The following is a 22313-nucleotide window of genomic DNA, read 5'->3' on the forward strand; positions in this document are numbered from 1 at the left end:
ATGCGTAAACGAGAAAACAATGGGCGGAACTAAATAAAATGGAATTTTGAAAGGGGATCTGAGGTTACAAAGTGCCTCAACACTACTGAATGAATTACATGTTATAAATTTTATACTTTATCTGTATTTATTGTATGTAGGATTGAAAACGTGCGAAAATGATGACGTTTATACATAATAATATAATTTATCTTTTTTAATAAATAATTCATGATGATTTTCTGAATAATCCTGATGCAAGACTAGATATAAATGAAACTGGGAAGGGTTTTCATACAAACAAGTTCAAACATCCTAAATTGCTGTGATTCTATTGAAAAGAGCCTGGCTTTGTCGGGTCTCTACCGGGATTAAACTAGTTCCATCGTCATCTTCCGGGGTTCTGTCGGCATTTACAGGGGCTCTGTCCGGCATTCACCGGGGCTCTGTCGGCATTCACCGGGGCTCTTTCGTAGCTCTACCGACTATCTTATACCCCGGATCATCCCCAGTTTGATAATCAGTTTTGATTTATAATATATTTTATTCCATCAGGGGTCGAATGCCGGTTATTCTCGGATCATCCCGGACATTGCCGGCAGAGTTACGGATGTACCCCAGTTGTTCCTAGTCGTACTCCGGTCGTTCCCGGATCATCCCGGACGTCTACCGGGACTCTGCTGGAATGTAAGTAAGACCGCAGCTTTAAGCTCCCGGGAAGTAAGTTACGGGGATGATCAAGGACGATTCAGGATGAAATAATTGTTGCAGTCACACTAACGCCGGTAGCACTACGGTAATTCCCAACTTACCACCCAGAATGCACTCCGGATCATCCAGGCAGAGCCGGTGCTTCCCCTGTCGTTCCCGGATGACGCCGGTAGAGCCCTAGTTGACCCAGGCAGAGCCCCGGTCGATCCAGGTAGAGCCCCGGCAGAGCCCAGGACGATCCAGGCAGAGTCCCGGTGGATTGAAAACACGCGAACATGATTAGATTGTTACATATTTTTTATCTAATATAATATCTAGTGTTGCAGAACAGTAATTCATGATGATTTTCTGAAAAATCTTTATGCAAGACTGGATAGAAGGGAAATGGGAACGGTTTTAATACAAACAAATGCAATCATCGCAAATTGTCGTGATTCTTTTGAAATGAATCGGGCTTTGCCAGGGCTCTACCGGGATCAATCGTAGCTCCATCGTCATCCGTCGGGGCTCTGTCGACATCCTCCGGGGCTCTGCCGCATTCACCGGGGCTCTGTCAGCACTCAACGGGGCTCTACCGTAGCTCTACCGGCTATATCATACCCCGATTCATCTCCGGTTTGTGCCAGCAGAGCTACGGTACTTCGCTGGTGTATCACGGTCGTTCCCGGCAGAGCTAAGGATGAAGCTGGCAAAACTATACTTCCCAGATCACCCCGAACCACCCCGGTGATATTAAATATTTCATTCCATCCGGGGTCGAATGTCGGATGTTCCCGGATCATCCCGGTCGTTGCCGGCAGAGTTACGGATGTACCCCGGTTGTTCACGGTCGTACCGCGGTCGTTCCCGGATCACGCCGGACGTCTACCGGGGCTCTGCCGGGATGTCAGTGAGACTGTAGCTTTACACATTGTGTAATCGAGTGCGTGTAACTGCACGCGTCATCGAAAAGAAGCATGAATCAAACTTAAATTACGGAAGTATTTATTGTGAAATTAAGTTGATATTCATTCCAGATTTTTTTACATTATATATGATTTTTTTCCTCAAACATGATAGCTTCGTGATTTCCTCCGATGCCCCGCAAGTTTTGAAGACACGACAACGTACTAAAGAAAAGCACGCATGTAGTTTGACATTAAAAACAAATTATAACCGATACTGATATTTTTATTTCTTCACTCGAGAATAATTGTACTTCATCAGACATTTTATAGGTTTGTGGTAAATTATATATATATATATATATATATATATTTGTTAGAAATGAATTAGTAAATTGCCAGAAATGCAATAATAAGTTGTATTAAATTCCAGTATATTTATGTAATGGCAAGGTAAATTTTCAGAATGAAGATTGTGATAATGTTAAACAAATTTCTAACATATGCCAATCTATTCTCGTTATCGGATTTGCGCACACTTTGTTTGACTATCCCTTTTTATATGCCCGAAAGAAATTTCGGCCATATTATGTTATACCCCCTTGCGTCCGTCCGTCTGTCCGTCCGTCCGTTTGGTCCAATTTGGTTTGCGGAGCATAACTTAAGTTCCATTTGGCCCACATTATTCAAACTTCATAGGATGATTGTCCATATTTAGAAGAAGACCCTTATTGATTTGGGGTCACAACGTCAAAGGTCAAGGTCATTTTTATCTTAAAAATCTGAAAACAGTTTCCGGAGCATAACTTAAGTTCCATTTGGCCCACAGTGTTCAAACTTCATAGGGAATTGATTATATTGGGTAGACGACACCTATTGATTTTGGGGTCACAAGGTAAAAGGTCAATGCCACTATTACCTTAAAACTAAAAATAGTTTCTGGAGCATAACTTATTAAGTTCTATTTGGCCCTCAGTGTTCAAACTTCATAGGATGATTGTCCATATTGGATAGAAGACCACTATTGATTTTGGGGTCACAATGTCAAAGGTCCAGGTCACTATTATTACCTTAAAACTGAAAACAGTTTTCGGAACATAACTTAAGTTTCATTTGGCCCACTGTATTTAAACTTTACAGTATGATTGTCCATATTAGGTAGAAGACCCCTATTGATTTTGAAGTCACTAGGTCAAAGGTCAAGGTCACTATTACCTTAGAACTGAAAACAATTTCCGGGGCTAAACTAAAGTTCCATTTGGACCACACTATTGAAACTTCAAAGGAGGATTGTTATTTGAAGGAGGTAACACTTTATTTAATTCCCAAATTCTTACAAATGCTTCATCTTTACTAAAAAAATCACTTTCGGGCATATAATGGTCCGCCTAGCGGTGCTCTTGTTGATGTTATCAGATGCAACATAACTAGAAAGCGAATTAAAATGTTGACTAAGTTAATGTAGTCAGCAAATGACATGCGTTTACGTAAACATAAAAACAAGTCAAATCCTGGAATACAAAATAGGTAATATATCACGCATGTGCTATTCTGGACTGTTTTCTGGACGGGTATCCGTATGAATGAAATAAAGGACAATAAACGAGAGTGATACAATAAAAAACACAACCATGTAGTGTTCTTTTTTTATAACATAACAACTCTGTATATGTGCGCACGTGCGCGCGCGTGTGTGTACAAGTGTGTCTTAAAATTTTAGGAATATCATTGAGGATCTTCTTTATCACCCTTTCTGAGTAGCATTGAAAAAAAAGAAAAGGAAAAAAAAAGCTCTGACATTATTTACAAGGGACTTCTTAAATTTTTAATAACATGCTGATTTTAATGACATTTTATTGTGTGATGAATTTAAATTTTACTGAATTCCTAAGATCGTTAATTATAAAAATAGATTTCATGGAAGAACTTAAAAATAAAGATGATATCAATGACCGATATTTGGAGAGAAAACAAAATTTAAGACGTAGTATGATCTAATATTTTAAACCTGCTTTTATAGCCGACATAAGACAATTGGGATACAATGTTATTTTGCGGTATGATATTAAATATAAAGATTTTTGACAGGTTATATGACCCTATATAAACGGTTGTTTGGAAACATTTCCCAAGACGCTATGGGAGGGTTATATTGCAACAGACGTTTAAAAACGGTCATATAACATGTCAGAAATAGTTAAAACGAATTAATAATACATCAAGGTTATACAGAAAATGTAAGACTTTTTTTCTTAATAAATCGACAGCAGCGTGTATATAAAACTATATAAAAGTGCAGAATTATTGTGTTCTGTATAACGTATATTCCTTTGTTGGAGGTAAACCGCATTTAGATATTACAAAAATGTTAATGAAATAACCTAAACGACATGTTATTTTTAGAGGTCAAAAAGAAGTATTCGAGAATAATCTCAAAAACAAGATCTAAGACAGTAAGCCTCAAATCGGTTAAGCCGTACTAAAAAGATCATTTTCTTCAACATTCAAATCGGTAAAATTGGTTCAGGCGAAGAAAAGATTATATGCAGCTGTGCCTATCAATATATAAATCCTTTTTTTTTATCGAAAGTGAAAATAAGATATAAATAGAATGACCGACTGATATCATTTCAACGAAATGCTAATAAATTTTGAAAATTCATTATTAATCAAATCTAGTAAAAAGTACGGACAAACACTTCTAGCTATGGAAACAAGTAAAATGCTAATAAATATGCCATTTTCAAGTACACTAACTAGAATATCGGATTTATTACAGGAAATTTAGCGAAGGTTTAATGATTTACTTTAGTATCCTAAGACAGATTAAACATTAACACTCTTCTTTCCCTTTTTAAAACACATTTTATTTTTCAATTTAAGTTTTAAATGCACTATGTTTAATATTATTTAATAGAAAAAAATACTTTCATCAATTTCATCTACTAAAGTATACATTCCATGCATCGATTTATATTTTTGTCACCCCATTAAAGGTAAATATTACGGTGGCACAAAGGTGGCATGCGTGTGTTTTATTTATCTCGTGCGCATGAGATTCTATGACGTAGCCACGAGTTAGTAAGTCGTGGCCACGAGTGACTGAGATAGTTAAATCGTGGTAACAAGATACTATTTCGTGGCCACGAGTTACTTAGTCGTGGTCACGAAATACTTAAGTCGGGGGCACGAGATAAATGACTCTTGGGAACGATATTCTAAGTTGTGGCTAGGAGTAATTAAGTCGTGGCCACGAGATAAGTAGGTCGTGGCCACGAAAAAGTATGTCGTGACCACGAGTTACTAAGTCGTGGCCACGGGGTACTAAGCCGTGGTCACGAGATATTAAAGCAGTGAGAACGAAATACTATGTTGTGACTACGAATCACTAAGTCGTGGCCACGAGATAATTAAGTCTTGGGAACGAGAAACTATGTCGTTGCCACGAGTTACTAAGTCGTGGGAATAGATAATTAAGTTGTGCGCACGAGATAAACAACAAATAAGATTGCACTGTTTATACGAATTTTCCTTATTTACTAGACATGTGCTACAGTACAAGGAGTCCCTATTTCACCTGCCTGTAAAAGTGCCATCTACACAAGTTGTTGTTTTGTCAATGATTTCACATTTAGTGACATTGTGACCCTGATTTTTGAGCAAATGACATCAAAATTATTAGATGCCATCTGCTGATTAGGTGCAATGATATTTTTATGTTATGACTATGCTATAAAGACCCCTGGTTTATTCCTTCTAAATAAGTTTTCAGACAAGAATTAGCTTGACCCTAGTGTAATCTGCTTGTTTAATTATATCGAGAGCACTATTTAGTTATCTCGTTCCAACGACTTAGTATCTTATTGCCAAAACATAGTATTTCGAGCCCATGACTTGTTTATTGCGTGGCCATGTCATAGTAACACGTGATCGCGACATAGTATCTTATAGCCACGGCATAGTATCTGGTGTCCTGGACTTGATTGTTTCGTGACCACGACTTAGTATCTCGTGGCCACGACATAGTATCTCGTTCCTACGACTTAGTAATTCGTGCGCACGACATAATATCTCGTTCCCACGACTAAAATATCTCGTTCCTACGACTTAGCAACTCGTGGCCACGATAAAGTGTCTCGTTCCCACAACTTATTTATCTCGTTCCCACGACATAGTAAATCGTGCCCACGACATGGTAATTTGTGGACACGACTTGGTTTCTCTTTCCAACGACTAAGCTACCTCGTGGCCACTACTTAGTAACTCGTGGCAATGACATAGTATCTCGTGCATACGAGGTAAAACACACACACACATATGACACTTTTGTGCCACGTACAATATATATTAGGACTTCGTTAAATGGTTTATGCATTTGATTATTGAAACTGTTACGATGAGCTTAGGAACCCACATATATATTAGCCTGATCATATCAAAACAGGACATTCACGTACACGGAAACTTCATGAATCATATTGTGAAGGCTTTTAGGGTTTCCCGTTTAGATAACCGTTGTTTTTTTCTTCTTCTTTTTTTTTGGGGGGGGGTGGGGTTGGGGGGTTGTCGCAGGCACGAAAACATGATAACATGTCTAGAGGTTTTATATTATTTGGTTTGGAAAGTCGCATATAACATAATCACTAGGAATTTAAGTGGTTTATGTCGTAAAAATGTACAATGTTGAGATATATAAATAATCAAAAACATATACATTATGCATATGGAAAATAGTTTCCCTATCTCATTGTATGCGGGTCATAAAAAGTCCCCCAAGCAGAAAACAAACATTTCAGGCGCCATAAAATGTAAAAACAAGAAAAGCCTCTATGTCAGTATGTAAATATTTGCTGTCTCGGGTCCAGTTGTCTGTTCAATAAGTGCACTTACATCGACTGACACGTCCTTGGCCGAGTGGAGATAAAGACTGTCAAACATAATAAATAGATAACAACTTAATTTTTTTGCTCCAGCAATTTATTTTTATCCTAAACATTAAAGATGACCTTGAAACGTTTTAAAATTGTAACTTGATATGTTCCTTCTATCCCTCTTACATGTAGTTAGTGCGTTAAATAGAGTACGCGATTTTTTTACTCTCATTCAAGTTAATGTACTATGCTGTATTGAGTGCACAACTTGTCTTGATATATATGTCATTTACAAAAAAGTCTCTCAATTATAAAACAAAGAATTGAATTGCACAGAACTAGAATTAGCATAAGAATTATAGGTGTAAAAAGACAACTCAAGAATGTATGTCTTAAACATATATATTAGCATGAAACGGTTTATCAATAGAATAAATAAACAGTATTTTAATAATTAAAAATACAAATCAAATCACGACCAACTATATTTTATTTAATTAATCACATTGCTTGAAATACAGAAATATATCTTATTCTTACATTGATAAAACTTTTAAATAAGTACAACCGTTACATAAAGCCAAGAAAGACATGCACATGAAATTAAAAACAAGAAATAATTGAATTAAATTCTAAACATGTGCCCATGATTTGTACGCATACCTTGTTTTATGGCGTTCATATGTTAGTATCAACGCAATGCTGCCATGCATTGATAATTTATTGAATTTTGACCAATGACATATAATCGCTATGAGTACTTCAGTTATAACAAGTTATCTTAATTTGAATTAACGGGCTAAAAAACAGATTGCATGTAAAATCAATGTTTTCAGAAAAAAGTACAAGGTTCCTTCCGCCGTTGTGACCTTGGCACTTCACATAATGACGTTGGTCTTATAAAGAACTCATTTTCAACTTATAATAGTAATGTATACACCCTGACAATCAATTTGAATCATACATGTAAACGCAATATATCATTAGCATACAGTAAAACTAATGATTGTATAAGGAATGTCCACGTCACGTGGTCCTTCTATGGTTGAGATTTTATTGAACACCCAAAATGAAAAACTAGCAACAATGTTCAATCCACTGCTATTATTTAATGTTCTTCCTCTAGTTATAATATTTGATCATAATATTTATTCATTTTTAGGCGCCACCATAAAATGGAACAGAAAATAGGACAAGCGCTCTCATGAACACGTGCTGGAGCGTACGAGCGCTGTCTCACGTTTCGTCTCGTTTTACATGTTTAATGATAAGGCATAACATATAAGATAAAACAACAAATCAATATGGAAACCATACATTCAAGCAAGTATAAAAGATACAAATAATAGTGTACGCTCCTAATTAAAGTTGGCAAAATATCATTCCTCAATCTTTATAAAGGTAGTCTTACCAAATAAAATACATTTACTTCTATTAAAATGACCAACACATTAAAACAATGACCTCAGATGACAGAAACTTTGGAGGGAAACGTCCTGACTTACTGTTCAAAGGGACATGATTATATAATGTTTAAACTAAACCCAGACAAGGTCGACAGAGTAGTCTATCTTGAATAAACGAAATGAACGTACAATCTTTATTTTTAAGTTTCCAATACATGTTGTTCATTTCGTTAGGATAACCGTTTATGTTACATTCAAAGGAATGCTGACTTATACATTGATATTTATGTGTTTCAGATAAATCATCTTGTTATTATAATGAATGTTTCATTCTTTAAGATGAAATGTTCAAATAAATTAATGTTTTCACACTCGGACCGTAATGTTGTATAACAAGTCAAAGTTTGCTTCGATATATCAATGTTTCGAAGCAGAATGTCTTTTTAATGAGAATGTTATAAAGTGGTGTAGAAAACGAAATACGTCATTTTATTTCCGCTTAAATTTGTAAGACAAGAATACCAGACATTGATCGAAAAATTCATTTCGATTCGTCGTTTTATAACAGAAATTATAATATAGTGTTTCATTGGACATCAGACATGACCGAAGCAGTTCAAAATAAGTACTTAACAGTACTTGATATATCTATACACTTTCTGTGACACAATTAAAACAAACAGTGAAACGTTTCACCTGTCTGTAGAATATATAACCGGTTTGTCTAAAATATGATTTGCTAACAATATTACATGAAAACATATGTCGTTGTACAAACTGCAAAAATACTTATAAATATATTACTTACTTAAAGTGATAAAATGATCACAAATAACACTGTAAAGCTCAGCTGAATTGAATATAAGTTTCAAAGGATTTACATTTTAAATGAGTCCGTTGAATGGACTAGATGTTTTAATAAAACCCTTATTGATGTTTAGCTTCTCAAAGAATTCATAATATATTGTCGGATTCTAGTTTCACCAGTGTGTTGATTTGCATGGTGGTTTGATAAATAGTGACACAAGTATACCAATGGTCGCTTATTTTAATGAAAATGAAAATGTTGAGGGCAAATTAGTTCCAATCTCGTTGTCAATTCTTACTTCCCTAATGATAATAAACGAGACAAAAGTTTTTATTGTTTTTTTTAAGTGAAGAATTCATTTTTTAAACCAATAGTGTCTTTTTATCGGGCAAATTATAAATGTGCAGTTACACATGTTATAGAGTGAGACTAAAAAAAGGATTGGAGTACCACACTAAATACCGTATTCCGGTATATACCGGACACGGCGCTTGAATAATAAAATGCTAAATGCTTGCCTTTTTACCCAACGGAACGAACTTTAAAAGGTCTAATTCATCTTTTCGCACCGATTTATGTATGATTGAAAAATCGGCGAAATGAACAATATTTGTCTATTTTCTGATTATGATTTCTGCAAGCGTCTAAAGATACTGCTCCAATCCTGTATTGAGTCAAATCCCATGTTATAATGTTGCCCGTAAGTCTGTTACAACTGTATAACTTACATTAGGAACCCAAAACAATGGCAGTATGCCGTTCATGTCGATATGATAAAAGGTCTTTACAGTCAGAACTTCAGAAAGATGACTTAGATATCTACGGAACATGTACTATTATGTTGAAAACAATTTGACATAAGTACAATATAAACTTAGTATAATTATACTGTATAAGAATCGTGCTATCTTATTGAAGGTGTCTGAAACGTTCATTCCTTGCTTTATGCCAAAATGACTGATAACCTATCTGTTTTAGTTCTGCAGATGTTGCACTTGGAACTCCGATTATATTGCCATTTTATTGTTACTTTGAAAATTCTAGTACCGTGTTCACTTGTCATGCTAGAAGGATAACGTTGTAAAAGTCAATATAAAATGGGAAAATATCATTTGGCATGGTATTTTGTCGTGAGCGTTTGTAAATACGATAGAAAAAAAATCAATCTATCAAAGTTATGAATGCTGTTTTATTGACGTCCCTACGCCCGTTCGTAGGTAAGCACTGGTCGTACGACCGATCTTACGCTTTCGGTGGGTTTTATTCACATATGGCCGCTTGAAAAACGTCGTAATATATAGGGGATATTTGTTTGTTTTGCATGTAAGATTGAAATATAATTTCACTGAGTGAACACCAGATGCAATATTTTCTCGAGTGGCGTAGCCACGAGTGAAAATATAATAGCTGGTGTTCACGAATGAAATATATTTCAATCTTATATGTAAAACAAATAAATTTTCTTTTTATTTCATGCTTTTTAAGTGATTTTAAGTATTTTTTACTGATTTTGCCGCGTAACGTCGCGCATTCTCCTTTGTGACGTCATCACATCATGACGTCACATCATCAATTTTGAAATATAGTTCTGTTAAATTTCTCTAATTTTTGTTACATTTTTAACATGATGTATGGTGTCATCGACTTTCTTTTCCTAAAGAAGCAAAATTTACGTATGACGGCATTTATTTCTGCATGTTATTCCATTTAGTTTGATTTTCTTTTCATCCGCATTCAGATATAGTCCGGCTACAGTGAAAATTATATTTTATAAATTTCACTAGTGGTTTATCAGAGTATAATCATCTGATATATTACAATAAAACACTGGAAAGCATGAAATAAAACGTCGTAACTCTACGATCTCTTCAGACCATCAGAAAATCTTAAACTATGGTATTGTCTTAATAGATCCATATTAATTATGTGTATGTGTTCGTTAAATGTTCTGTAATTAAAAATAATACATCAATTCACAGACTGGCGAATGATTCTTACAATTTTATTTACTCTTAGTTTTATTTTTTCCGGAAAAGCTTTGTTAAAAAATGTTTAACAGTGCATATTTTGGACAGGTAAGTGTAAGCAGTTGCTAATTCATGCAATTAATAGTCAATAATAATGTGTGTTAATTGTCAATATGTAAGACATATTTTATAGTCATAATTAAATAGATATGTTCATTAAAATTCTGTAGACATTTTTTCAAAAATGCATTTAGGTGAAACACACTCAACTTACTGTAATGGCGTAATGGGAGGTACAAATGAAACAGACGCACTGTAGGTAAATAAAGCATGTATGCGAGCACCTATAGATCCAAGTGGGTGTATCATATGAGCAGAATATTGTAAGTATAGAAAAAGTAACTGTTGTGCAGACAGATGAGTGTGATTTATAGACAGTTCACTCTTAGCCATTTTTCACTCCCCCCCCCCCCCCCCAATTATTTGTTTTGTGTTCCAAATGAAGGTGGAACATGTAAGATGTAATCATTGTGATTAGAATTTTCAATGTTTTCGCATAGTTATTTACTTTGTTTAACCCTAGCAAAATAGTGCTATTGTTTTTTTCCCTGGGACGGCTCATACCACGATAATATTTTTTGAATAGCAACTTAATATGACCGTTATTATAATATATTTTAATGATGATCAATAAACACATTTTTGTTTTCAAAAAAAAAATATATTGTTATAACATTTAAATCTAAAAGAATGGTTTGACTGATTGATAACATATTATTAACAAACTGCGTTTTGTACACCTGTATGCAGAGTGTAATATTTACGTCTTAACCGGTAAAAAAAATAAATTCAGAAACGTGAAATATACATGTTTTCTACTTTAGTTAAAGAAATATATGTTATTTACGTTATTTACTAGAATAAGAGAGTTCTGCAAGTTTTTCAAATGAATGTAATAATTTAGTTCTTTTAGAATTAAGCTGTCTATTGTATTGTTTTATTACATTTAACCACAGCAAGTCATTGAATGTTACGTGGTATTGACATGTGATAATTTAGTTTGTTTTCCATCAATGATAGAATTTAAAATATTGCTATTTGTTAGCTCTTGGGTGAATGAAAACATTAAAAATAATGTTGTTATATTACATTTATTGTAAAAAGTGAATAATTGAATAAAATAATAGAAATTAAAAAATAAACATAAATAAAAAAATAATTGATTGAATAAATAAATTAATAATTAATGAAATAAAAACCCCGTTTAAATATTTGTTTGATAATAACATTATTTAATTCAGTGAATGCAATAAATTTTGTCAAAAGTCTACTTAAATAAGATATTTATTTGTCACATAAATTTAATAAAAAACTAATACAGAGGCTCTCATAGGATACCACTTAATTTAATTTTGCTTTTCTCCTTTTGAAGCACAAATTACATAGTAATGCTTTGTGTATATAAATGTCATTGAATTATCCGGTTTATAGTATGTTTGGTAGTGCAATGTATTCATTCATATTGAATAAGGTAAATACGCCTTCGTGTGGGAAGCAAGTTGCGTTTGTATGTTGAAACAATATACTAATGGGTTGTACTAAAAGCAACTCACAAATGCTAAATTCTGATTAAAATTAATTTTCAATCGTAAATGTTAATGTCGATGTACCTATTTAAGTACATGGGTAAATGCATATGCAAACAATATCTAGCATGAACATTTCGAATAACAGGAAGGACTAAGAAAATGTACTGCTGTGGGAAGCGCTAAGTAAACATTGTATTCTGGAAGGTTCTTTGAAACGGGTAAGACCAACGCTTCAAAGTGTTCCAAATAAAGTCGAGTGCATGGGCATACATAAAGTTGCCCTTAACTACTGCTGGTTCGAATCCCTCTCGGGACTTAAATTTTCTATTCATACGGGAAAGCTATCAAACTATTTAAGTTCGTTTATTCAACTCAGATTATCGCCGGTGCCTTGCATAATAAACGCAGTTACGTCCACAGTGTCAGGTAGACGTAGAATCAAACAAAAAACGTTTTATAAGCAGTATTCACATTGAGATAAATTTGTAGAAAGTTGCTTTTAGATAGGTTTAAGCACGAAACTAGCGTGCTGCCGATCATGTGACGAAATTTGCAGCGACGTCATCTCCTGTATTTTATTTCAAGAACAAAGGCCACCTTAGTAGAACCAGCTCGTCTAATGGATTTCTTAAAAGTAGAATCTGGGGGGTGCATGTGCGGCTTGAGTCTACAGCGATAAGGAAATCAACGACCTTAACCTCTCTACCACGGACTTCCATTCCGCGCTAGAAGTTCTTAGTAAAAGGGTTAAGCAAATCATGATACAGAATAATGTTAGGTCTATATTATGTAATATTGTAACCTTTGAAAACTGGCACATAATAATGTAGGAGCTAAATCCCCCGCTTGCTGGCACGTTGACGTGTTGCAAGGTATTAAAGAATAAATTCTAAATCATATCACGTCCGTGCTAATATATTGTAAAAATCGAACAATAAAAGTTGGAATCAAATAATGCACAATATCAATAACTTAGCTTGTATATTTCAACCTTTAAAAATTCAAACTATTATCGCTTTTTAAAAGTTGCCAATTTCGATTTAAATATGTACTAACTTAGCAAACTATGTCATTGTGGTGGGGAATATATATTTTACAAAAAAAAAAAAAAACAGAAAAAAACAAACTTAAATTACAATGAACAAAGATCAGCACGGATCGACAGCATTATATTTCCAGTGTGTGACAAATTATTATAACTTCCATTATGTTCAAGTCTTAAATAGGTTATGCACTAATAATGATCAATCAATGTATAAAATATGAAAAAGAAGATCATCAAGGAAGAGCGCCTTTCAAAGTCACGCAATTACTCTCAAGCTGGCACCATATTTAGAATTTGATAATAACAAATTTAAACTGAAGCGACTAAATTTAAAGGAAGGAATTTATGCGAAGTTGTCTTGCTAAATTTCACGAATAATGTGACATAGAAAGTGTTAAAAGGTAACATGATGTTTATTTTATATTTATCGTAGTTGTTGAATTAATTAAAATGTTAACTTACTTATTTTAAACATAATGTAAAATCAATTTATTTTGTCTGTTCTCGTTTTTTTTCCTAATTATAGCAACGTTTATATAGATAAATGGGCTTGCATGTAATTACACGTATGTTTATTTTAAATACCATTATTTGAAGCTTATGGTTTTAAATCAATTTACTAGCTAAATGGCTCCCAGCAATTTTATATCAGCTAACAATAAGATTTATATATACCATCTGTTAGATTGAAGTCTCCGGAATGTTTAAATCCTAAGATGGCCGAAAAAGGGTTAATATTCTGGTTCGGTATGATTAATTATACATTGAAAAAAAAAAACAACACTTTACATATGGGCTATGTATTGATATTGTCGTTTGTGTTTAAACCGAAAATCACCTTTTACTAACTTCAGTCATTAAGTTCTTCCGCTTTTGAAGTGAAAACAAAAGCAATTAATTAAAGGAAGACAATATCCCTGTATTGATTTGAAATAGTACTCTTGTTTGTGGTTTCATGTTTCTTCAAGTGAACTATCGATTAAAATAAGGCTTAGCGCGCATGCTTTGGTTGAATAAATCGATTATGGCTTTAACAATTATTCAAAAACCATTTCATTATGTATCGGGCATGTATTTTTTCAACAAATATCAATCATATACAGACATTGTTGATATTATATACATCTATGTATCATGTTTGTTTATGTTCTATAAATTTTGGGAAATCAGTTTAACAGTAAGAAATCTCTTGTCTGAATCTACTCGTATATCCGTTTACCAGCAGTTTCACGAAGCATACATACAAGTAAATGGATTATGTTAAGCGTATATTTGTAAAATGTGACATTAGTAATGTCTAGATGAGATGATCGTATTAAAAGTTTAATGAGAGCTGTAAAGCTCTTTTTATTTCCGAGTGATGAAACTCACCTAAAATTAACAGAAAATAATTGCATGATAATTTATCTCTATCATCAGTTATTTCAGAAAAAAAATGTCAAATTCTTTCTTGCCGTTTTAGCTCGATCAATGTAACTAATAGTCGCAGATTAAATACTGTCACCGATACCAAATAGAGGAATTCTAATGACTGTAATTTTAATACTAAATGTTTGAACTCGTTTAATAAAGACATATACTGTCATAATAGTGTTTATATCAACGAGTTCAATATTAAATCAACATGGATATAAAATTTAATTTGTTTTATATTCAGAATTAGAACTGTTTACCACATAAACAGGAGTGTAATAAATAGAGGATACTGACTGAGTGTAAATTCAATGATTGATGAATAAAGTCCTATTATGCGAGCTTCTGGAGAGTATAATATTGCTTTATTCAACGAGTTAAATAATTAAGTAAATGTAGAATCTTCATTTTTAACACCGCGTATTTAGAATAAAAACCGTACACAGTTAAAAAGTCATTTTTCGTTGTTTGTTCGCCTAAAGTTTAACGCTAACATTAGCGCGTGTAATATCATTAATATTATATGGGTTTATTACACACATGTACTGTGGATTAAGTTATTAGATAAAACCTTACTACACATTACATTAATTAGATTAAATAATTGTCAAGTATTTTATTTGTACTATAATGATGCCACTAAGACAATAACTATATGATCATCAATTAAATCATTAAGGGAACTATTTTTATACGGACGTATTAATATGAAAAGTTAAGGGCCAGTTACACAGACGGTCGGTCCCCAATCGTCATTTAATTTTAAATTTACTCGCTATTATGATCGGTTGTCATGCGTGATTTTATTTCTGGTTTCCTGTGTAAACGGCCATCGGTTACAGAAAGCAAACTCAAACGGGGTTGGATCGGTGATAAAATTACTGAAATACTATGTACTCTTTTTTGAAATTATAAGCAAAAAAATTACATATAAGTTCACACAAACTGCTTCAGAAAAATTGACTTTACTCGTTTACAATACAGTAAAGTTTGTTTAAATGTTACATGCAAGTATCCTTTAATGCATATACATTGTATCTGACATATGTTGTCAATTTTTCATCTCCATATAGTGCTCGGCGGTGGTCATACCTTAATACTTGAACGGTATGAAGTGTATCAATAGCAACCAATGTTATCAGGCTTGAAAAAACGCTGTTATTTCAATATCCTGAATTCATTAAACATGGTAGAGCGCAGAAAAAGTTATGCAAATATGATGCCAACGCAACTGAATTTAGCGTGACATGCTGCAACATTTCATGAAAAAAATGAGAATGTTGCGTTAAAATCTTTTTACACAGCGTTTTAAAGTCATGCCTTCCAAGCGGCGCATATGATATTGATATGCGTGCTGTTGTTAATGTTGTGTAGGACTCAAACTTTTATCGGTAATCGGTATTAACATTAGGAAATAGTTAACGGAGGTAAATGAAGTACAGTAACTGTTACAATTGCTATTAATTTAAAGCATACACCTATCACATTCTTAGTTTTTTTCCCATTGAATTCGAAAGCTTTGCCAGACCCTACCATGTAATTCAGTGCTATACATCTAGTGCCAGCCAGATGTTGTTGCTAATTGTGCATGCTCTGTGATTTCGGAATACATGAAATAACTTAATATGTTGAAATTTACTGTCATAACATCATTTTCATGGTATTATTATTTGTTTGATTTCAGATTCACCATGAATTCTGTAACTAAGACGATTTTACTGTTTCACTTGTTTCTAAGTGTAATCAGTGAGTACGAGGTTTCATTATTTATTTTAACAAGAAAATGATAATGAAAACAAATAGTGATGCATTCATTTTAATCTGTTCCTTCAAGAATATGTTGTATAGTTCAATTTTAAGTTAACTTTATAAAAATATCTTAACACATTTATAAACTTTACTCTAACATTTTTAAAAAATGCAAACATTATCGAATGTTCTGGTATGGGCACAAACTTCAGTTATTTTATCACTTTAGCATATTCGTCGCTTGTTAAGATTTTAGAGTAATATACGTAACATAAATTCTAACTTTTTACAGAATAGTAAGCCCGTTACAATTTTTACAATTTTTATAATTGTGCTGAAATGTGCAAAATTTCAGTGCAGAGATGCAAGTGAATCCTAGCACTGTTGGCAATTATTTTACATATTGTTTTCTAAACTCGCTTAATAGTATTGTGAAAAACAAACTAAATATAAGTCTCTTACATATTTCTCTTTGAAGAAAACAACAAAGCCATGATATGCAGCAATATGTATGACACATTAAACATGAAAATATGAAAATGAATATGTATGGTTAGATAATGAAAATTAGTTTGAAAATAAAGAACTTTTTTATTAATATTAAAGCACTGGCTAAAATATATAAGGCTGGTTCATTTTAAAAACTTATTCGAAAACTCGATAATAGCGCGGTTTTAGAACACTTGTCAGTTTTAATATTAACAAATATCTAGGTGATATAAATATAGTGAGTACAGAATAGCTTTAGAACGTTTACGAACGCCATCTCATAAATTAACTGTTGTATGTAGACGATGGAGAAAACCAGTATATGTTCCTTTTAATGAATGCATTCGCCATATATGTAACATATTGTAAGATGTAATAACATGTGTAAAACAATGTAATATATTTAAAGAACTTCGTACAAAATATATCACGAGATACTATTGAAATGATCCCAGTAATTTTTATGTTCTTGCTGTCATGACTACAGTTATTCGAATTTTAAGTATTTTCTCGTATCGTGCTTTTGTTAGACGTCAGCCACGAATCGATTCAATGTATATTGCAAATTTAACATGTAGATTAAACTATTGCATAATGGTATGTTTGATACTTACTAAAACAGAAATAGTTTGTAAAAATAAATTTGATTACATTATACCTTAATATATCTTAATAAGCTATTGATATTTACTCTTTCAGTCAAGTATAAACACTTACTGCCAATTCATCTAAAATAAAAACGATGGCTCGATAAAAAAGAGATATACCTATGTCATTTTATATGGCTAATTTAACTATTTAGTTATTCAAAAAAAAAAACAGTTACATGTTTTATGCTTAATATTGATAATTACGTTGTCATCGATACATTTTAAAATTGTTACATTATCTTTCTGTTTAATATGCCGGTGTGCTGTATATTTCGTTTTCATATTTAGATGGGGGTATACCGCCTCCGTGGTCGAGGGGTTAGAGTCCCTGACTTCTATTCCAGTTACCTCTCTGGCGTGGGTTCGAACCCCGGGAGATGCTTTGGTAGTTTAGCGCGGAGGAAGGTAGTCTTGTACTGGTGTAACTCTCCAGGAACGATGGTTAGGAAACTACCCGCCTATATGACTGAAATACTGTTTGAAAAGGGCGTAAAATGAAACAAACAAACAAACAAACAGATGGAGTCAAATTTATATGTTGGCAAATGTACTATTTTTAGCACTGTGTATCATTTGTTGTTGACGCTCTTTTAAAGAAAGTGAAAATTCCTTATATGATATTGATTTTATCTAGGAACGTCCAAGCTCGTTATTCATATTTTCCTATGAAAAGAAATATATTTTAAAAATATTATATTGTAATATTTATATCCCAAGCGGGATAACATGTGCTCTTCTTAGGGCTTCAGTACATATAAAAGTTATTCTCATGAAATATGTTTATCTTTAAACGATTTTTTATTTACAATGTGCATACAAAGAAAAACAAACTGATACCTAAATGGTTTGTATTGTCATAATTCTAACTGTCGAGATATTTCAGATCAAGCTATATGCAATTTATTTTTCATTAAATTAAATACACTGTTCTAAGATGCTGTCTTATACAAGTACATGTTTTGTAACTAAGTTCAGGTTAACTTTGTTTCACTTCGATAATAAATAATGTTTAATTCACTGACACAATGATGTTAACTTTTAAAGAAGTAAATACCTCTTATTTGTATGTTTTGCTTTGATTTTAGCTGCTATCGATGTAACATGTGACAGCGTTAATCCTTTGATACAATCTGATGTGACATGCGTATGCAAGAACGCACCGGGAACAGATATAGACTGGTTGGTTGATGATGAATTCAACTCAAACTGTGGACTGTCCAAAGAATGTCTACCTATATACAGTGGTTACAATTACTCTATCAACACGACTGGAAACGTTTATATGATGACTATAAATTTATATAATTATAGTAATTGTTCAAAGATAACATGTAAAGATACAAGTGATGGTAGCATTAAGCAGTCGATTATCCCTTCGTCTTTAGGTAGGGTATTTCTTTTTTCTTTCACTATTTGTTGTTATAGATATTTGTTTTATGATCTATTTATTGATTTAAATGAAAAGAAACAAAAACATTTTTATGAAGAAGAAATAAATAAAAATAAAAAAAAATTGCATAGGTTACATTCAGAATTTTGCCATAGCTCTAGCATCTATAAACACTACAAGATATGTTTCTAATTAAACCTGTCGTGTTTCAGTACTCATATGACTGTGCATTTTTGAACACTTTAATTTATGTTTTATAAATGTTCACAAATATATGACATGTTTCAATTTGAAATCATTTGAGCTAATTAATCATCATATTTTACCAAGCTACCGAGATGTGATAAGTAGTCACGTTATTTGGCCAAACTCTATAAAATGTCCACTTGAACTCATTTATTGATTTAGCTTTTTGCTAAAGAATTAATGAAATTTATATAGATGTGTTTATTTGTTAACAAGAAGCTTTGTTCAAACGTTTCAATAATCCGAAACATTTAACTAAAAACTTTATTTTACGGTCATCCTCAAGATTATTTTACATTTGGACATATGTTTCATAGACTTTTTCATCACAAAAATAATTTTAGAATGTCAAGAAGCTTCCCTAAATTAAGTTTGTGATTCTTAAATAACCATTAAGATTTTTATCAATATTCAGTTCTTCAATGTATGGAAAGTAAAACCGTTCCCAGACGAACTTTGTCCGAAAACCTATATACCATTCAAAACAAAAAGTGTATATTTCAGTATTTGATACGACCTTCCCAACATCAATGGCAGAGCCAGGGTCAAACAATACCAACGGTATTATTTCTGTGACAACTGGTTGTATTTCTGGTTTCTCGGACGTGCAGTATGATTGGTATTTCATTGTTGTAAGTAAAATGTGTTCTGCATTATTTTATTTAATATACTTTTGTTCTGAAATGATAGTGAAAAAACTGAACGGCTTTCCTCGCTCTTATAAGTTAGTACTTACTTTTACAAAAAAATCACTGACACACATAATTAAGCTTACTAGTATTAGGTTTAATCATTCAATGTGAAATCATGCATTTGACTATTGCTTTTATTATTTCGATGAATTGTGAAACAGTACAAAAGGTCATGTAATGTTGGTTTTTTTATAAGTCTTATGCTGAACGCCAGTAGAGATTGTGATTTGTAGTAGTTTTGTCGCCTATAAAATTGTTATTGTATAACAACAAAACAGTAGTTTCCGTTCTCATGCAAATTAATTTTTTATGCTACCTTTGATATACACAATGCACTCATTAATGCATAATGGCAATATTTTATGTCAAATGTGTTAAAGGATGGATTGGAAGAAAGATATGTTGTATATGATACAAACATTATCGACACGATAGAGAAAGAAAACTCTCCGTGTGTAAATTGCGACACTGATGTTAATGGACAGAGAATAATTGGATTTGAGCATAGTGAGGCATCAGGGTCTGGAACGAAAACTGGTCTTTTTAAGGTGTCCTTGTATCATGTCTCGACAAATTCTCAACTTAATTTAACATCAAGATATTATTACACAGTAAAAGGTAAGCACTACACTAAAAAAGTATCATTGTATTTATTTTTTTGTATTTGTAAAATTCCAAAGACGCTGTAGCTCAAAAATAAGAAGACCAGACATATCTAGGCTTTGTGTCTTTGACACTATAGAAGCAGAATCAATAAAAAGCTGACGATATTGTTTTATCGATTGCAGATCTCCAAATGATAGTGTTTATACATTCACCATTCATATCCGCGCACCTTTGTTTCTGTGATGAGTTTTAAACTAGGAACCTTAATTTCACAATGTCCATAATTTATTATAATTTTGTATTATCTTTTAAAAATCTGAGATTAAATTAAAAAATTCTACATTCACAAAGTCCCGTTTTGATAATATTGCAGCCTGATATTTTGAAATTAATTTTGTCGGCTACATACACCACATTTCGTATGTCTTAAACAATGTGTATCACCTTGATCTTTCGAAATCCCAAATCTGTGTTTTGGCTGGCTGCCTGGCCAGGTGCATAATGCGCCTAAATTATATAGAGCGCAATAACATTTTACATCATATATCAATATCTATATATATGTGATTTTCAATTTTGAAAGACCAACACAAATACAAAAATATCAATTTGATCACTTTAAAGAATTATTCATAAGTAACATGATTACTTAATCAAGAAAGATGTGTCCGAGAACTAATGCAATTATTAATTGTAAACGTTGGACTTTTGCTGATATTTTCTTAGACCCAAACCAGTTGTGTTTATATTTTCTTTATACAAAATGTATTTATTCTAAAATTGCAAACGAATTGGAATCTTAACTTATTGAAGAAACTGTTTGTAACACTGTTGAAATCAAGATTCAAGACATTGAATTTCTTTTGCAATATGATAAAGCTATTAAAGAATTTCTTTACCTGATATAGACCATGATCTTGACTGAAGTTTAATCGCAAGGAAAGAATCGTAAATGCCGCGGAATCGCTGAATGTAATTTGTTCTTATAAAATCCATGACAGCCAACAATAAGTGATTTAATTGCATGTATTTGAGATATCTGTTATGGTTTCCTCTGACATAGTTTGTTTAGATCACAATTATTCAAGCAAAGTGAAATAAAATTATTACCGCTAGTTAAATGTCCCGTTATTGTTTTGCCTTTGTAAGAACATACATTTCGAAATAGGGGTTTAATACTTTTAAAAAATAATATTATTATAAAATTAAAAATGTGTTGATTCAGAAATCATCGCAACTGGTCTCTTCTTCGTCCAAATTGCCATTGCTATATTTAATGTGCACATTTCATGTTAACCACATTTGTTTTCCATTCACTTGATTTTTCAGATACATACCCGGAAACTGTTATATTAATCATTTTTACTATAAAACATTGTAAAATCTGTAAGATACAAGGTAAGTGTATAACAGGCGTTCTTTATGAAGTTTGTTACTCCTTACTATAACGATATACGTGTAAAATAATTTTCTGATTCATTGCAGGGAATACACCGATTGAAAGTGCTGTGTTACCCTGCGATAGGTTGTGTATTTTCAGCATTTGTTTTGGAACTGTCTCTTTGTTAATTATCTTTGCAGTCATCATTCTTTTTTACTTCGGTAAGTTTTGTTCATTAATTTCATTTCATCTATTAACCTTTATAGATACAATATAAAGTTAATAATTATACCGTTCCCGATTATGAATATGCCTCCTTAAGCAAGAATTGGGGTAAATTGCAAAAGTAGGTCAGATTTCGGGCGGTATGTCGGGTGATTAGTTCGTATCGACTCAAAAGTAGAGCACCAAATTAACCTTATCCAATGATTACCCGT

The 22313-nt window shown here is 32.6% G+C and overlaps 1 protein-coding gene across 1 annotated transcript; it reads left to right on the forward strand.

The window, feature by feature from the left end:
• Window positions 1-21420, forward strand: LOC132759849 (uncharacterized). Its single transcript, XM_060751708.1, has 6 exons — window positions 1-4; window positions 535-666; window positions 18647-18946; window positions 19702-19829; window positions 20270-20507; window positions 21404-21420. Exons 1-6 carry the CDS (start codon window positions 1-3, stop codon window positions 21418-21420), a joined length of 819 nt encoding a protein of 272 aa, XP_060607691.1.
• The last annotated feature ends 893 nt before the right edge of the window (window positions 21421-22313 follow it).

The sequence above is a fragment of the Ruditapes philippinarum genome, unplaced genomic scaffold, assembly GCF_026571515.1.
Source record: "Ruditapes philippinarum isolate M1 unplaced genomic scaffold, ASM2657151v2 ctg4983_1_1_1_1, whole genome shotgun sequence".
Taxonomy (NCBI): domain Eukaryota; kingdom Metazoa; phylum Mollusca; class Bivalvia; order Venerida; family Veneridae; genus Ruditapes; species Ruditapes philippinarum.

What these genes read in the sequence shown, in the direction of transcription:
- LOC132759849 (XM_060751708.1), top strand. An exon ending in TACCGGGACTCTGCTGGAAT is followed by an intron (nt 667 to 18,646) that starts GTAAGTAAGACC and finishes CTTTGATTTTAG; the next exon opens with CTGCTATCGATGTAACATGT. An exon ending in GATTATCCCTTCGTCTTTAG is followed by an intron (nt 18,947 to 19,701) that starts GTAGGGTATTTC and finishes TGTATATTTCAG; the next exon opens with TATTTGATACGACCTTCCCA.